Source organism: Mesoplodon bidens (assembly GCF_964165515.1).
Source record: "Mesoplodon bidens genome assembly, chromosome: 15".
Classification (NCBI taxonomy): domain Eukaryota; kingdom Metazoa; phylum Chordata; class Mammalia; order Artiodactyla; family Ziphiidae; genus Mesoplodon; species Mesoplodon bidens.
In genome coordinates, this window is record NC_138171.1 from 84090631 (window position 1) to 84107992 (window position 17362).

Here is a 17362-nt window from a genome sequence, read left to right on the forward strand (position 1 = left end):
GAGATAAGCCAGTCACAAAAAGGCAAATACAGTATGATTCCACTGACAAGGCATAGCTAAAGTAGTCAAAGTCATAGAAGCGGAAAGTAGAATTGTGGTTGCCAGGGGAGGGGAACTGGGGAGTTGCTATGCAACGGGTATAGAATTTCAGTCACACAGGGTACAGAAGTTCTAGAGCTCTGCTGCACAGCAGTGCACACATAGGTAACAGTACTGTACTGTACACTTAAAATTCATTAATAGAGTAGATTTCGTGTTATGTGTTTCTTATCACAATTTAAAAAAGAGAGCATATGGTTCACTGTCTCTTTTCCTTCTGCCAAGATAGACGTGTAGAAATAAGTTTGTTTTGAGCTACTGAAATTTGAGTTTGTTCCAACAGCATAACCGAGCACATTCTGACTGGTACAGATCATGAGAACCACAACTGACAATAGGGGTGGAGAAAAGGAAAGGTAGTAGGGAGATAGGATTAGAAAGAGATATTTGACTGTGGGGGTGGGGAGAAGCCCAGATGACTCACTTTTCTGGTTTGAGCCACTAAGTGGGTGATGATGCTATTCACACAAAATTGGAAATAGAATAGAAAAAGGTTCCAGGAGAGAAGATCAACTCTGTTTTGCACATGTTGAGTTTTGAGGGTGGAGGTATTCGTATTCAGTAAGCGTACTTTTCCCCAGTACCTGGCACATATCAGGTGCTCGGTAATTATTTGGGACATGACTAGGGTCAGGAACACAGGAGAGATGTGGGCTGCAGAAAGATTTTGGAGTCAGGAATAAGAAGCATTGAAAGGCGGGAGTCCTGGGGGAAGGCAGAGGGCAGAATGCAGGGAGCTCAGGAGGGTTTGGGGTGAGGCCCTCTAGGAGTTAGGTCACAGGAGTTAGAGAATGCTGGCACCTAAGGATGCTGGCAGCATTTGCATTAGAGTCATCAAATTTATAGGTGAGTTTATAAGGAAAGTATTACCTTTAAAATGTTGTCCTGCTATCAATAAGTCTTTCCAGTGATTCACATTTTTTTATGTCCCTTAGTAGTGTTTTACAGTGAAGAGAATGCATCATAAAGTGTTATAGATCACCGTGTGCTTCAGAACCTGACCCTCACTTGCGGACAGCAGCATTCATGTTCTAGACTTGCTTTCTACATTAGGGTAAGATCTGCAGTGTTTGGCCCACTGTGAGAAATAAAGGGAAAACTGTCTCATGGGACCTGAGGCAGTGACAGCCGGTTAACGGTTACTGAGAAGTTCCCAGCTGTCCTTTGAAAAGAAGGGAGAACTTAAAAGTAAAACGTTTGATCCTTATTAGGAACTATGGAAAGATTCGCCACAAGGTGGCACTAACACTCCATGAAGAAAGGTCTTCTCTTGGGCATTTCAAAAGCATGTGTGTCAGCAAAACACTGTCCTGTAAGCAGAATTGACAGAATTCTTGTAGGTTTAGTACCAAAGCAAACCACTCTTTGCATTCAGAATTTAACATCAAAGAGTCATTGTTTTTAAGACATATGCTTTTACCTTTTTCACTTGTACACATTCTCCTTAAGACATTCTTTCTCCTCAGCTACCTGGCTAAACCAACTGTTAATCCTTGAGGATTCCTAATCTTCAAGAAATGAGCCACAAGCTAATTTGGGCCCTTGTGAGACTAAGGGCTTCTGCTTCCTTATTGCAATGTCACTGCCAGTAATCTAAACTCCAGTTAGATTTCCGGGAACTTGTCACTCTGAGATGAGGCATTTATATTAATGCATTATCTGGAGATGGGCTTGAATGCCTGGAATCATTCCCCTGAAATCCCTGAAGAGTTAGTAAGACACTGTATCTCTGATGAAATGGGGGGAGAGTCTTTGTTACATTGATATGATGAAATGCCTTTGTCAAGGCCCTCGGCATCCTGTGTGCTGTGTCAGATAAAGGATTCATCAGTTTGTTTTCAATGTGCTGCTTTTAGGAGTGGATTGGATGGGTTTGGTGTGGGACTGCAGGGTGTTAGATTAAAAAGAGATTTGAAAGTGATACTTCTGGAATATTTTTTAGAGTCAGCAGCTTCCCTGTTGGGTCTCTTTCTAACTGTCTAGAACCATAACTTTGCTCCATAAACTCAGAGATACGTAAGTAGAGCTTTCCCGAAAGGTAACCAGGACCACAAGGTGGAGCTTTAAGAATACTAACGAAGCAAGTGCTATTAGGGAAGCCTTTAATCAGAGTAACTGTGAAGAATGCCTAGTTTGGTGTCTTTTAGTGGAGAATGTGAAGTGACTGTGTAACCACTCATCTTTTCCCAGTGTCACTTATATTTGTTTTTATGTATCTTTCCCACCTGCCAGCTTTCTTCTCTACTCATCTTTTTTATGCTTCCCAGGCACCATCCTATCCTTGGTAGCATTCAGTGTTACTGACTCTGCAGCAGTAAAATATAACCAAAATTCACATCTGCAGTGAACCAGTTTGTTGCTAAAAACAGGCATCTGCAGCCGCCTAAAGTAGCTCAATGGCTGCGTGAAGAGAATGTAAATGATCCTGGACCAGCTGTCAGTGCCAGGGCAGCTCCAGCTGTGACAGTGGACGGTTGGCACTTATTGGCAGCACTATAATTTGAGGCCCAGCCAGTCCCCTGACTCGTGTGCTGAGCACAGGCCTTGACATTTATCTAGATATGAATGAAGCTTGAGCCTCTTGTTCTCATTATCAGGAAGGACCTTTATTCAGGAAGTAACGTTGAGAAGAACCAAATGTCTGGGTAACAAAAGGATTCTTAAGTCCCCAAATGAGGGCTTCTTTACTGGCATGGAAGTCCATGCTGCATAATGCAAGTCCAGAAAAGAAGTGGGGTGGTGTGGGAATTCCTTCTCAGGCATTCAGCTGCCCCTGCTTCTCTCAAGGTGAGTCACTCCCTTCCGAGCCCGAGGGCTCTGGCTGAACAGCTTAAGACCTCAAGCTGCAGTGGCGTGCAGGTGTGTCAGGAAGGGTGCCTTGCGGGACCCTAGGCTCCTGTAGGTCCCCATAGCCACCCTATGAAGTGGACACTGAGGTAAAATGGTGGAGCTGAGAACCCAAAGGGGGGCCTCCCTACCGCCCCCAAACAATCCAGAGTGGATCCGAAAGGCCATCTCTGTGAGCCGTCCTCCCAACAAGCACTGAGTAGAGCTGGCACTGTAGGAGCGAGGTTTCAGGATTTAACTCTGTTTTTGTCTTAATATTTTTTTCCACTTTTTAAAATTCTCCATAGTAAACAGCGTAGTGAGTCTGTTCATCATAGGCTTCTCAATCCTTGAAAGATTTTGGTTGATAACTACACACCCTTCCTTACTTGACATCTTAACACATCAAACATTGTGTTTGAGAAGCTAGGTCTTCCAGTTAGGGGTGTGTGTTTGTGTGTTTCCAAGAAGAATAAAAGCGAAGAAAGGCAAATATTGCTTACCTCTTCCCACCCTGCCTTCCCTAATAAAGGTCAAATAAATAACCATCTCTGCTGTTGTTTGCAGTCGTTACTTAAAAGGGAGATAGATATCCACCCAAAATAGGGAAAGGTAAAAATATGCATGCATTAAACTGAAATGCCAGTATGAATAAAACATTTATTTTTGCTTCCCCTCAACTGTACAGAAATAGTTTTTATTTTTGTACAGGCATACCTCATTTTATTGCACTTCACAGATACTGCTTTTTTTTTTTTTTTTTTAAACAAGTGGAAGGTTTATGTCTACCCTGCATTGAGCAAGTCTGTTGTTGCTGTTTTTCCAACAGCATTTGCTCACTTTGTGTCTCTGTGGCACATTTTGATAATTCTTGGAATGTTTCAAACTGTTTCATTATTATTATATTTGTTATGGTGATCAGTGATCTTTGATGTTACTATTGCAAAAACATTATGACTCGCTGAAGACTCAGGTGATGGTTAGCATTTTTCACCAATAAAGTAGTTTTTAATTAAGGAGCTTCCCTGGTGGCGCAGTGGTTGAGAGTCCGCCTGCCGATGCAGGGGACACAGGTTCGTGCCCCGGTCCGGGAGGATCCCACATGCCGCGGAGCGGCTGGGCCCGTGAGCCACGGCCGCTAAGCCTGCGCGTCCGGAGCCTGTGCTCCGCAACGGGAGAGGCCACAACAGTGAGAGGCCCGCGTATCGCAAAAAAAAAAAAAAAGTTGTAATTAAGGTATATGCATTTTGTAGACATAATGCCATTGTACACTTAATAGTACATTGTACAGTATACTGTCAGCATAACTTCTTTTTTTTTTTTTTTTTTTTTTTTTTGCGGTATGCGGGCCTCTCACTGTTGTGGCCTCTCCCGTTGCGGAGCACAGGCTCCGGACGCGCAGGCTCAGCGGCCATGGCTCACGGGCCCAGCCACTCCGCGGCATGTGGGATCCTCCCGGACCGGGTCACGAACCTGTGTCCCCTGCATCGGCAGGCGGACTCTCAACCACTGCGCCACCAGGGAAGCCCTGTCAGCGTAACTTTTATATGCACTGAGAAATCAAAAAATTCATGTGACTCCCTTTACAGCATATTTGCTTTTTGCCATGGTCTGGAACTGAACCCATGATATCTCCAAGCTTAGGGGACTGGTAAGCGGGCACAAGCAGTGCCGCTATGCCTGTTTCCCCTTGGAGGCTGGCACAGCCCCTCAGATTTCTCCCCTTGAAACTCTCAGAGGGTGACTGCTGACTTTTCAGCAGATGGTGGAGTGCATTTCAGAGCCAAGGTGGTCCAGACACAGCTGTCAGTATGGACTTGGGGCCTGAGGGCAGAGCAGCAGCCTGGGCCTCGGGTTTTTCCCGACTTCCCTCACCCTCAGGAAATGGGCATTGCTCTGTCTTGCCCCCAGAGAACATTCTGGTGCTTCTTAATGAAGCTGCTTTAAAGGGTTAAAATGTTGCCACCTTCTAGGAGACAAATCACAGAACTTCCTGTTCTCTGTAGAATGAAGAGGCTTTGCCTTTCTCCAGCAGCATTGCTTGGGACACGTACTTTTTTTGCTGGGCTTTATTAGTAAGTTCGTTGTTTTGAGAGTTCTTTTTGAATACAGTTACATGAGAAATATTCATGGATGCACAGCTCTGGGTCCAGCCCTGTGCTGGGTGCCTTGAGGCTGTAAATATCAAAGAAATCCATGCTGCTGCTTATGATGCAGCTAAGGAGACAGTCTGGCATAGTGGATAAGACAGGGATTTTGTTATTAAACCTGCTCATGCTTTAATTCCAGCTCTTCCTCTTCTTGGCTTTGTGACCTAGGGTAAAAACGTCATCTCCCTGAGCCACATTTTCTTTATCTATAAAAGGAGAACAATTACACCTATGTCGTGGAGCTTTTGTGAAAAGTAAATGGCTTGTCAGTTTTATCTCAGTAAATCTACACCAGGGGGGTTGGGGGGGGCGTTAAATGCTGTGATGTAGCTGAAGTACTTACCCCACTGCCCAGCACTTCCTCAGTCAGTAAACAGCCGCTGTCCTTACAAGGAAGGCAGAGACTGATGCCGACAGTGTGTGCAGGTGCAGTGCAGGCTCAGGTGAGGACAGGAATTCCTAGAAAGGAGGAACCTCTCCCAGGTTTGTAAAATCTTTTACCACAAGAGCACAGAGTTCCCCTAAGGTAGGCAGATGTGAAGTCCCATCAGGGGACCAAAAGAGGACTCCTCACTTACCTTAATTTTTCAAGTCATGTACTCAAAAAATTTCATTTCTTTTTAGCATGCCACAGTGGAAAGGGGATAGATTTTTGAAGCTAAATTTTTTGCTGACTAATATGTTCTGTCAGAAATAACCACTCTCAGTTCAGCCCACAGTGTTCAAGTTGAGAGAGAACCCCGTCCTGCCCTGGGGAGAGCTGTGTCTTGAAGCAGGCTGCTCGTGGGTTTGCTCTCCATGTCTCAGTTGCTTGGTCTGCACCACTGCTGTGTCCCCTCCTTTCAGGTTTCTCCTTGATTTTGTTTTAACCCCTCTCCAGAAGGATTGGCATCTCAGGGAATGATATTCAAAGAGACGAGTGTAGGAAGGACCTAGAAACAAAACTGACAGTACATTGGGCTGGAGAACTCAGAATTAGTCACAAAGGGAATAGTTTTAAAAACCTTTGGTTCGTCTCCATGATTCGTTGGTAATTGTCTTCCTAGCAGGGTGCTGACCTTGGAGTCTTGACCATCACCCGCACGTGCAGTGCAGCAGGCAGCCCTGGAGGTTGAGGCTGCTCGCCTTTTGCTGTCCTCTTAGCAGATGGACACACCTCCTTGTCTGTCTTTTGTTGTTTTGGTCTCTACTAAAATATACTGTCTGTGGTGCTTAAAGAAAAAGATTCTGTGGATTAACAGGTTTGTATGGGCACTTTATTAAAATAGGAACTCTGACCCTTTTTCATGGTTTTTATGGCCACCATTAGCCATTGCTTATCAGACTCATAGCAGCCTAACCCTGTTCACAAACCGTACGGGGATCAGAAGCTTTGAGTGCCTCTCTTTCTGGAAACCACATATTACTTGTTAAGTGCCTTTAGACGTTTTGCTAAAATAACGCATTTTTCTGTGCCTGTGGCCTCATCAAAGGAGAGATGCATTTTGATTCAAAATCTTTAGAAATCTCACATTAAAAATCCCTCAAGAATTGATAATCTACAGAATATATTTTTATAGAGTCATTTGCCTCCTTTTTGTCTTTCACTAATTGTGTTACTAGGTGTCAGCATCTTAATTTGTTTTAGCGATCCTCATCGTGATGTCCTTGAGGAAGGAGTGTGTGTTGTGTGTGCGTGCATGTGTGTGTGTCTGTGTGTGGTGCATGTATGTTGGAGAGCAAAGCAATAGTGTCCCCTCTTTGCATTCTCAGCACAGAGCACTGCAGGGCTTCCAGCCTTCCAGGTAGAAGAAAAATTGTTGCTATGGTAATAACACAAGCACGAAAACACCCTGTATCCCCCTGGGTGTCTGTGTCAGGGAGGAGGAATGCAGGAGGAAGCAGTAGCAGAGAGGAATGTTCAGGCAAAATCAGAGTGAAGCCTAGGCTAAAGCTGCCACTGGATGGAATTTCTTGTGTTTACTGTTGAATTTGAGGTCATTTTCCGATTGCTATGTTGTAGCTGAGAAATGTAAATGGTCTTTTACTCCTCAGTGTCCTCTGTTTGGAGACAAACAGAGAATGAGAAGGGCCTGTCATCTCTGTAGTTCCCAAAGGCCACATGACCTTCTCCCAGGCCACGGTTAGAAACGAGTGTCTGTATCTGCGGCCAGTGTACCGCTCCAAGTGGGACTGACCACCCAGACCTACAGCACCCACTGCCCTTCATCTCCAGTATAAGAGGTTAAGGAGTCAGCCTTGCCATCTCATTTGAAGCCAAATGGCAGCTTTTGTGCTCTGCGTCTGCATTACATGCTAATGTCTCTTGAGAAGATGGACTCAGAATCACCTTGGTAACTCAGCAGTGCTGAGAAACCAAGTGCAGTCCGCTGAGGTTGGCTTGAGGAGCACGAGCAAAAGCTAGTGTGCTGCTCTGCCAGAAAGTCAGAGCCAATCTAGTCAGGGTTCCTTGCGGCGGGGGTTTAGCATCATCGTTACACCTGGCGGAAGTCACAGTACCTGCCAGCAGCGTTCTTGCCGGCTTTTAGGGGCTTTCTACTCCTTGTCCACTCAGAGTCACGCAGCTAGCAGGTGACAACATCAGGGTGACAACCCTGAATCACATCCAAGGTTTTCTTACTTATCATTATTTGTGTGTTTTTAGGTGTGATTTTGGTATGATGGTTGGTTTTTTAAGAGTCCTTGTCTTTTGGAGATACAAACTGAAATGCTTACAAACAAAATGATGTGTAGTCTGGGATTTGCTTTGAAATTATACTGGAAGAGGGAGGACAGGAGAGCAGATAGGGTTTAGAGAAGCCAGGATTGGCTCTGAGCTGATAATTATTAAACATGAGTGATGGGTACATGGGGTTCATTATATTACCTACTTTTGCATATATTTAAATTTTTTCATAATAAGTTAATTTAAAAACAGAAATCTATATGTGTTTGACTTTTCTATGTCTATGCTCTGACCTACTTTGCTTTACTACTTTGAGGGCACCTCACTCTTGGAAACTGGCAAGACCTTTCACTCAAATATTCTATTTCATGGTGTAGTCACTTTTTTAAGAGATGAAGAAAATTTGTAACATAACAGGAAAATGTCAGCAGCTATTTGTGAGAAGATTAAAGGGCTAGTCATCCTGGAGAAGGGAAGGCTGCATGTGTGTAGTTTCTCTATTGGTACAAGATTCTTCCATACAAGTGGTGGTGACCTGATGTTTTCCAACTTCCCTGAGAAAACAGACTTCAGCTGCCCATCAGGAATCCAAGATGGATCGCTAGACTATAATGTAACCAGTGAAACAGGTTCCAGGAGCCTGGGGCCCTGCGCAGAAGCTCACGTACAGCCCTCGACAGATTCTCCTTCCTCTAGGACGACTGGCAATGTGCGGTCTAGCCTCGAGGCCGGGAGGGAGACCAGATGACCTTTCGAGCGTCCTTCTAGTCCAGAGTCTCTGATTTCTAGAATACTGAGGGCTTTCAAACTGGCATTGGCATTTGGTTTTCAAAGAGAAGTAGGCTAAGAGAATTTCTCAGATCAAATCCCTAAAGCCTCATAAAAGCACTTTTCAGTTTTATTTCCCATCAGAAGCATATATATGAAAAACATTTTAAGTTTCAAAAGTTCCCTAGAAGCTGATCCAGATTCTAGCCCAAAGAGAGTGAAACAGATTGCAATTTTTTTCTTCTCTTGTCTTTGACAGCGGCTTGTCCTTTTGCCTTCCTCTCCCCTCTTCTGTCACATTTTGCTGCTAAAAATCTCTGTTGCTCCCTGTCCTGTGACCACAGCCCTCTTTGCTCCAAGGCCCTCTTGCCTCCCTTAAAACCCTTCTTTTCTCCCCCAAGGCCAGTGCCCACTCTGACCTAACTGTATCTCTCCTGGCTTGAATCTTCTCTCCAGGTAGCACACTTGCCCCTAAACCCTTCATTCCATGGCTCTGCCTGCCGTGCAGGTGCTTCCCTCTTTAGAGCTCTGGACTCAGTCCTTCCTAAAAACCTTTGTCCAGCCATCATGCAGAAGCAGCCGACGAGGGTCTTGCCCCTTATCCTCCCCGACGTTACTTCCTTCTTCTCTGAACACGTTTGTGAGCCGCTCCCTCAGCCTAGACTTGTGCCAAGACAGGCGGGACATCACTGCTTGGTTGGAATCTGGTCATTCAGATACTTATTGAGCGCTGCCGTGCCTGAAGAAATGCAAAAGGGGCAGCCACAGCCCTAACCCAAGGTCTCGGCAGGGGAGGCCAACTCCTGTGAAGGCAGTTAGATAGTGAGATGGTGATGGTGACTGCTCTAGGGAGTCAGAAGAGCGGTCAGGAAATACTCCCTGAAAGACCAGGGTCTCCGCCTGACTGGGACCTAACGGGCAGAGATGGGGGACTGGTACTCTGACACGAGCAAAACTGCATGTGAGGTCAGCCAGTAGACGAGTGTGACAGAGCAGGGGAAAATGACACTGGGCAGGTAACTAGAGCCCAGATTGAAGAGGGCTCTGCAACGCAGAGGAAGGACAGGGGATCTAATTCTGGACACTCCAGGGAGCTATTTGCAGGCCTGACGTTGGGACAATGTGATCAAAGTGCAAGGAGGGTGGACCTTGTAGAGCCATGAAAGAGGAGTGGGAGTTGGGGAGAGATGAGATACAGAATGTTGGGGGAGCTGGGAAGTCTTGTCAGTTTAGTTATCGTAACGGGTCTGGTGCCGCCAGACCTAGGATCGCACAGTGCTCCCGTGGTCCTCGGTTAACAAACCCTCCGGTCCCAAAGCCCGTTTATGTAGTGCCTCAGGTACTTGCTGTGATTTTTTTCCTTCTCCAGAAGGCCTTGATGGGGTTGGATTGGCCTGAAGAAACACAGTCTTCTGAGGGCTGATTGGGGGCTGCAGTGGAGGGGCAGCAGCCATCAGGAGCGATGGTGGAGGCGCCAGCCCAGGGCCAGTGGTGGACACAGCCTGGGCACGGGTGTCCAGGAGGCCCCTTCCTCCTGCGGGGCTGTCCTGGAGCACAGCCCCTGTGGGTGGAGGGAGCCCCAAAATGAGACATTGGGCACATCCTTTAGTAGCTGCTGCTTTGGTACAGTTCCGTACCAGTATGTTTGGTTTTTTTAGTCCTTGGGTGCTTTTTAAACATGGAAGAAACCACGTAACCATCGAAGTTTTTTCCCCACACATTTTAAAAGGCTTGTTTTCCAGCTGAAAGCATGTTGGATTAAGCTTAATTTCTCACTCAGATGGCTTAATTTCCCTAACTCCGATGTGCATACAGAGATTTGCTAAATTTTCCTTTTAACAACATGCTTTCCCAGCTGCTGGGAAACCTGCTTTTTTTCTGTGGGCCTCCTGACAGAAGTGCAAACCGTTTAAGGCCTTGTGGTACCAACTGCTGTTTATTACCACAGGGACTTGGATATTGGTGTGTTTTCCCAGGAGTTGCATTTATCTAGGGTTTGTGGCTACTCTCCTGTCCCTCTGAGCCATATGGGAGGCAGGGACCAAGGTTGCGCTGGGCTGCAGTAAAAGCCACAGCCCCTCCTTCAGAGTGAGGTCACCTCCCTGCCCAGCTCCAGTCCTACATCCTCATTACACAAGGAAGTGAAGTCTGTTCCTTGGATGAGATCTGATTGGAACCATGTTTTCTGGGACACCTCTGCTTAAATCTTTCAGCAGAACACAAACAGCCTTTTTATGGCTTGTTTTGTAAAAGGTACATTTTCACAAGAATGAGGCTTGATACCGTTCATAAATAAACACATCCCTTTGCCGCCCAGGCAAAGGAAGAATGCATCGGGGAACAGTTTGGCTGGGCTTTTGCTTTTCCCTCTCTGAATGCCTGGCGTGCACTGTCCATCCAAGGGTGGCTGAGGGGAGAACACTTCCTTGCTGCCAAAACCACAACAAATGACAACTTTCCGTTCTGTCATCTCTCTCTGCTCCACTGCTGGGCAGGCAATTCATTTTTCTACCATAAAAGGGCAACAAAGCTTGTGTAGAGCTGTGGTGACTTCTGCACTGCAGTAGGAAAGCAGAAGACAAGCTGGGGAGAGGGACGCGTCTCAGTAGGTACAGCAGCACGTTGGCCGAGCCCACATCACTGCTTTGGCCAGGCTGCCGAGCAGCAGCCTCAGTTGGAGAAAGCAGGGCAAGGAAGGCCTCCCATCTACCTGGGTACCATCGACAGCTCACGCTCGTCTGGTGGGACACAAGTGTGTAGTTCAAACCCTGTTAGGGGGAACTGCACTGAGCCTGCCCGGGTGGTTCTATGTTACTGGCATTTGGTTCTCTCCATTTGTAATTGTAGGTGCTGGATTTATAAAGGGAGTGGAGGGGACTCATACAGCCCCTACATCTTCACTGTGCAGACGAAGAAAGGGGTTAAGTGCCGGGTTCACGCAGCTTGAGGAAACTATCACACTTCGTCTTTTGGTTATGTGTGAACTTTGGGTTCAGGGATAGCTCTCTAACCTGTGTATGTCCTCAGTGGTCCATTAGTGTACAGTTTGACTCAGTTAAAGGTGAGTCACAGAAGTCTTGACTAATAGAAATACAGTTCTTAATTGATGGGTTCAACCAGGGTTTCAAAAAATAGCTGTTCTTTATAGTGTTACCTGTAAAATCCATGGGTCCTTGAGGTGATTGTAAATAAATATGCAAAGTCAATAAAGGAATAGGTAGAAAGCAAACACTTAGCAATTTTGACAACATATAGAGCGCTTTGGAGAGAGGGGCTGCGAATTTCCTGCCCCATGCAGCCTGGCAAAGGAACCAGGATACCAACTCAACACAAATTGAGCTACAGCACAGAAAACGCTGTTTCAACAGGAGCTCCGTGCCAGTCCATGGCCACCCGTGCAGATCGCTGCTCTGGGCTCTGCCTTCTTTGTGGGGAGCGGCTGCTGCGCTGGAGAGAGCACGTTCTCAGACCGAGCCAAGAACAGTGCCCACGTCTTTTTGCCTGGCTACCTTGAAGATTTTCCTGTAAAGAAGAACTGAGATTTGCTTTGTCATTTAAACTTACCTTAACTCTAACTGCATGTCTTATTTCAAAGCAAATACTGGAACTGAACTGAGCACATTCCTAAGGGAATAAGAATCATGTCCAAGAATCTTGCTGATCTGGAAATGTGGGAGGAAAGCAAGGATTTTCAAGGTTAAATTTTATTACCCAGATAGTGCTGGTGGTCGGAATAGATTCTGAGCTCATTGGCTCAGAATCAAAAGTTAACTCAGAAGTCATTCCTGAAAAAGAATATCACTGAGTAGAGAATGCAGAAACAAGCTCAGTGTGAATGACTGATTCAGTGTCACGTACCTCAGCCTGTTGGAAAGTGTAAGACTAGTTTAAAACGTTATCCTTCCGGCAGATAAAGCAGAGAGGAGTCAGTCTTCAAATAGAAATTTATACAAGTCTTTTTCAGTATGACCTTTCTAAGTTCTTTTTTTCTCAGTAGTGTAAAACTGAATATCTTATTAATCTATCAGAGAGCTAATTGGTATGTTTTTCCTTGGTACTCCACAAGATCTTCACTGCCCTTGGGGTAAACAGAAAAATGCCCCAAAGAATTCATCTCTACTGTGCACCTCACACATTCTTCCCATGTAGAAACCTTGGAAGCCCTGGGTTTTTTTGTCAGAAGCAGGAAGTGAATTTCATCTTCAAGAACAATTACCAATTCTTATTAAGTGTAATTTTCATAAGGCTAATTTCTCAAGCAAATAGCATTTCTTTCTTGGATTGAGTCTCTCCTTCCCCATCCATCACTCTCTGTATGCATGCCTGGGCGTCCTGGCCATGTGGTGACCAGCTTAGAGACATCAGCCTGCTTGCTTCCTAATTTGGTCAGAGTATGCTTCAGGCAGCCTTGCCTAACTTAGAAAAACACAAACACAGGGAGTAGCTTTGATACAGCAAAGGGGAATTTCCTTTTATCAAAAGACCTACAGTTTACCTCTTAACTTCCTCTAAAAAAAGGAAGTAACACTTTGGGAGGCTGTAGCTTGCCCTGCAGTACCCTCTCTACGCCTGCTTCTTCATGCCAGCTTCTTCCAGCTAGTTCCTGCTCTTTCCTCCTCATCCTTACTTAGTGCCTCTCAATGTTTACAGTTTAATTTTATTCTTAAGGATACCCATTTTCCACTTGAATGTTCATCAACAGGGAACAGATTACATATCGACATTCATACAATGGCACACACCAGGGGTTGGCAAACTTTTTTTGTAAAGGGCAAGATAGTAAATATTTTAGTCTTTTTGGACCATATAAGTCTGTCAGAGCTGCTCAGCTTTGCCTTTGTAGCTTGCAAGCAACCGTAGACAATATGTGAACAAATGAATGTGGCTGTGATCCAGTTAAGATTATAGTTACAAGAGGCAACAGAACAGATTTGACTTGTGAACCAGTACACCACAGCATTAAAGAGAATGACATGGGTCCAGCTGTGCCAATCTGGAGCTATCACCAAGAGGTATTAAGTAAAAAAAATAAAATAAAACAAGGTGTAGAACAGTGGGTATTGTATGCTTATATCTGGGTCTCACATGGGAAGAGGAGGAGATGGGTGCCAACATGTGAATAAAATCTGTGTGGAAGGATAAATAAGAAATTGGTTACAGGGAATTGCTTTGGGGGAGGCTTACTCTGAGGGTAAGGCGGGAGAGGGGGAGTACTGTGCGTGTACTACTTTTCCAATTAAAAAATAACTGCACCCACTTTCATCAACCCAGTCACCTCTGAACTTTTATTAAAACAAAAGGATTTTATTTTATTTGTTTTTAGGGAACTTGGAAAGAATGATAGACATGTGATTTTAAAAACATGCTTGTATATTTTCAAACCCATGGACCTTTCTCCTGGATCCCTGTGAGGGCTGACTTCACCACCCTCAAAAGGAGTGCTTTGCCTCAGGTTGTAGGTGACGTGATGCAATTTTGTGGCCAGTGGAAAGAACTGGAACTCTGGCAGCTCTGCCTTTCTTCTCGCTGGCCTTTCTGCAGGAGCCCCATCTCTAGCACACAGGACAGTATGCTGCCAGTGAGAAAACCTTGGCGCAGAAGTCAGAGCCCCGTGGGAATAGATACAGCTTTCAGTAACTATGATTCAAGGCTGCTTCCAACTGCTTCCTTTTCCCACAGAGACTATTTCTGACTAACAAGTAAGGATGGGTTCTGATTCACCCAAGCATTGCTATCACCGGCTTTTGAAATGTCTGGTTTTGGTTGTGAAACCAGCAGAGAAAGTTGTTACTTTCCTAGTGTGTAAAGCAGTTCACTTTTGGTACGTGAGGGACAAGTGAAAGCTTGTGTCTGCTTAGAAGGTAACGTAGCTATAAACAGCTCAGGAGTCACAGATGGCTGTCCACCTTGCTTCAGGGCCCCCTCCCCCATCTCCTAAGCAAATGTTTTTCAGATAGCCATGCTAATCCTCTCCCACGCCTAATTTGCAGGCTTGTTTGCTGTCATTCAGTTCTAATACAAAGATCTGTGTAGGAATGTTGGATATCGTACCTTTTGAAATCCCCCCTTGGAAGCACGGTGGGATGGAGATTTGCAGAGATGGGGAAGCAGTTGCAACAACATCGTCTTCTGTCTCTTGCACTGACGGAGTACCTGGCTGCCAGACCGGGACCTGTTCTGCATCACTTGTCTTGACTTTCCTGTAAAAGCTTAAGTGGGGAGGTACCAGTTTTGCTGAACAAGCAGGCATTGCCTTTTGTAAGAGAAGTCGTTTAAATCACCAGAAAGGTGTTTGAAAGATACTGGCATAGTTTCCTCTGACCTCAGTTTCATACACTGGTAACTCTTCAGTGCCTGAGACTTAGCACTGACACCCTCCCCACCAGGTGGCCAGAGGTATGTGTCCACTCCAGAGGAGAGGAGAAACTATACTCAGCTTGATGAAGGACACTGAGAAGTGCTTCGCTGTACATACTGCCCCTAAAGGGAAGCTAGACATTGTAAAAAATAAATTTAAAACTAACTCCCCATCACCTCTCTCCCCCACACCCTCCCTGCTTCTTTCTCTCTCTCTCTCTCTCTCTTTCTCTCTTTCTCACTTTCTCACTCTCACTCTCTCACACACACCACACACACACACCACACACACACACGCTTTCCTCTTCTGCCAACACCGCCTGCCTCCCCCCAGCTCCCCCATTACCGCTTTTAACCTTGAAACCTCTGTTGCACATTTATGCATTCATCCTGTTCCTGCTCTTGCATTATTAATGGGCCTGGAGCAATCCAGCCAGAACACTGACATTACTAATTACTGCGAAGTAAGGAGCAGGGAGTAAAGTGGGTCACAAGACAGTGTCATAACAATAAAATACTGCTGTCAGGCAAAATTGCTCGGTGTCTGTGCTGTTTGTTGAGGGTAGAGGTGGATCTTCACCATAAGCCGACCCAGCAGAGACCCTGTTGGTGGGAGGGGAGGTGCTCTTCACATCACATCGGTCACCCCAGTCTCACTGTCTGTGCACAGGGTTAGAGAAGAGGGTGCGTTTCTGTCGGAACTTTGAAACATCCAAAACTCTTATCATGGCAGAACAACCCCTTTGAAAGCGAGCTCTTTGTGCGCTGGCGGTATGAGCCGGACAGGACTGTGTTAAAGTGGCAGGAGAGGCGTTGCAGGGAGACTGCGGGGAACCGGCTTCCGCCCTCGCTTGGCCATGTGCCGTGTGCTGGCATCAGCCCTTCACCTCCAGGTCTGAGTCTGCCTATGTGAGTTAAGTCTCCCTCCAGCCCCCAGATCCCAGCTTCGCACGAATCCAGCCCCCACATCCCAGCTTCGCGCGAATGTGACACGTCGGTGTTGTTGGGAGATGTAAGCTTGGCAGAACGAGCACGTGCACTTACCTAAGGTACAAAAGACTGGGCGGCAGAGCGTTACCAGAGGGCAGGGGCCAGCAGCCCCCCTTCTTCCCTATGGAATGGAGCCCTGCTTATGCAAGGGCGTGTTTGGTTGACGGCCCCTGTGAGCTGGTGTAGTGGTTTCTGTGAGAGGTGAGGACAGCACCTCCTCCCGTTGTTGCTTCAGGGAGAGGAGAATTTCATGCCGCTGGAGCCGCCTTTAATGTCACCTGGGGAACCTTAGCAAACTGATCTCTAATCAAAAGCCTGCCCAGCTTCTCAGGTACACTGACCATGTCTTCTAGAGTAAGAGGAAGTAGAAAGGGACTTCAAAGGTATGAGTAAACTGTAAGACAGTTGAACTCTGCAAACGTGGGTCACCTGCCCCCTCACGTATCATTTTCTTGAACGCTTCATTTCTAAATTATTTTACTCAAGTGTGCTATCATACAATTACAACCCTGAGTCCAGGAGAAAAGGAAAACTACTTTGAAATAATGTTTTTTAATTGTTGAAAAGCAGGAAAAACCATTTTGAGAGGACACAAAGCTTATATTTTTCTTGGAAAGAAAACAGCTTCACGAAAGTGAGCAGTTATTAATCATTTGATGGTAGAACTGAAAGGATGTGGGCTTCTATGTTCCCTGCTTCATGATCTGCCTCTCTTTTCTTTTTCTTTCTTTTTTAATACTAAAAATACGGCCAGAATTGAGAGAATGTAGGGAGAATGAATCATGGTTCTCAAAACTGAAAGTAAATCCTCTCCCTTTTCCCACATCTCACACACCAGCACTATGCTGAAGCAGGCCGCATGGGAGGGCAGGCACTCCTTCCAGTTCCACGCCCCCGGCTCTCCCAGTGGGCATGAGTGGTCCTGGTGGTGGTGCTACATCCCAGGAACTTATTTTGTCTTAAGGTCTTGACATGAGGGATGGAGCCACGGCAGATCCACTTAAGGAAGAAAGGTTGTTTCCTTAATCCAATTCTTCGAATGTTTTCATTTGTTTGTTTTTCTGATCTCTCACTCAATCAACATTTGAATTCAGAATCTCTTAAACTTTTACTTTAAAAAGCAGTGATCTGGGAATTCCCTGGCCGTCCAGTGGTTAGGACTCAGCACTTTCACTGTCGGGGCCTGGGTTCAATTCCTGGTCAGGGAACTAAGATTCTGCAAGCCGCACAGCACAGCAAAAAAAAAAAAAAAAAGATGATTAAAAAACAGTGATCTGCATAGTAATGTTGACTGTTATCTTCATTTAGGAGCCTGAGTCATACTTTATCAAAAGCAACCCTTTTTGGCTTCCCTGGTGGCGCAGTGGTTAAGAATCTGCCTGCCAATGCAGGGGACACAGGTTCAAGCCCTGGTCTGGGAAGATCCCACATGCCATGGAGCAGCTAAGCCCGTGCACCACAACTACTGAGCCTGCGCTCTAGAGCCTGTGAGCCACAACTACTGAAA

General features: G+C 45.8%; 1 protein-coding gene across 6 annotated transcripts in view; it reads left to right on the top strand.

Moving 5' to 3' along the window:
* Nucleotides 1–17362, top strand: part of RNF216 (ring finger protein 216) — a 173358-nt gene that overhangs the window by 81593 nt on the left and 74403 nt on the right. The window contains exon 14 of one of the 6 annotated variants that reach the window (XM_081257482.1): nt 11877–13751. The exons of the other annotated variants lie outside the window; for them this stretch is intronic. Within the exon in view, the coding sequence (XP_081113608.1) occupies nt 11877–12047 (171 nt within the window). The 3' untranslated portion in view covers nt 12048–13751. Of the gene's footprint in view, nt 1–11876; nt 13752–17362 lie in introns of those variants that run through there. 6 annotated transcript variants of the gene reach the window in all.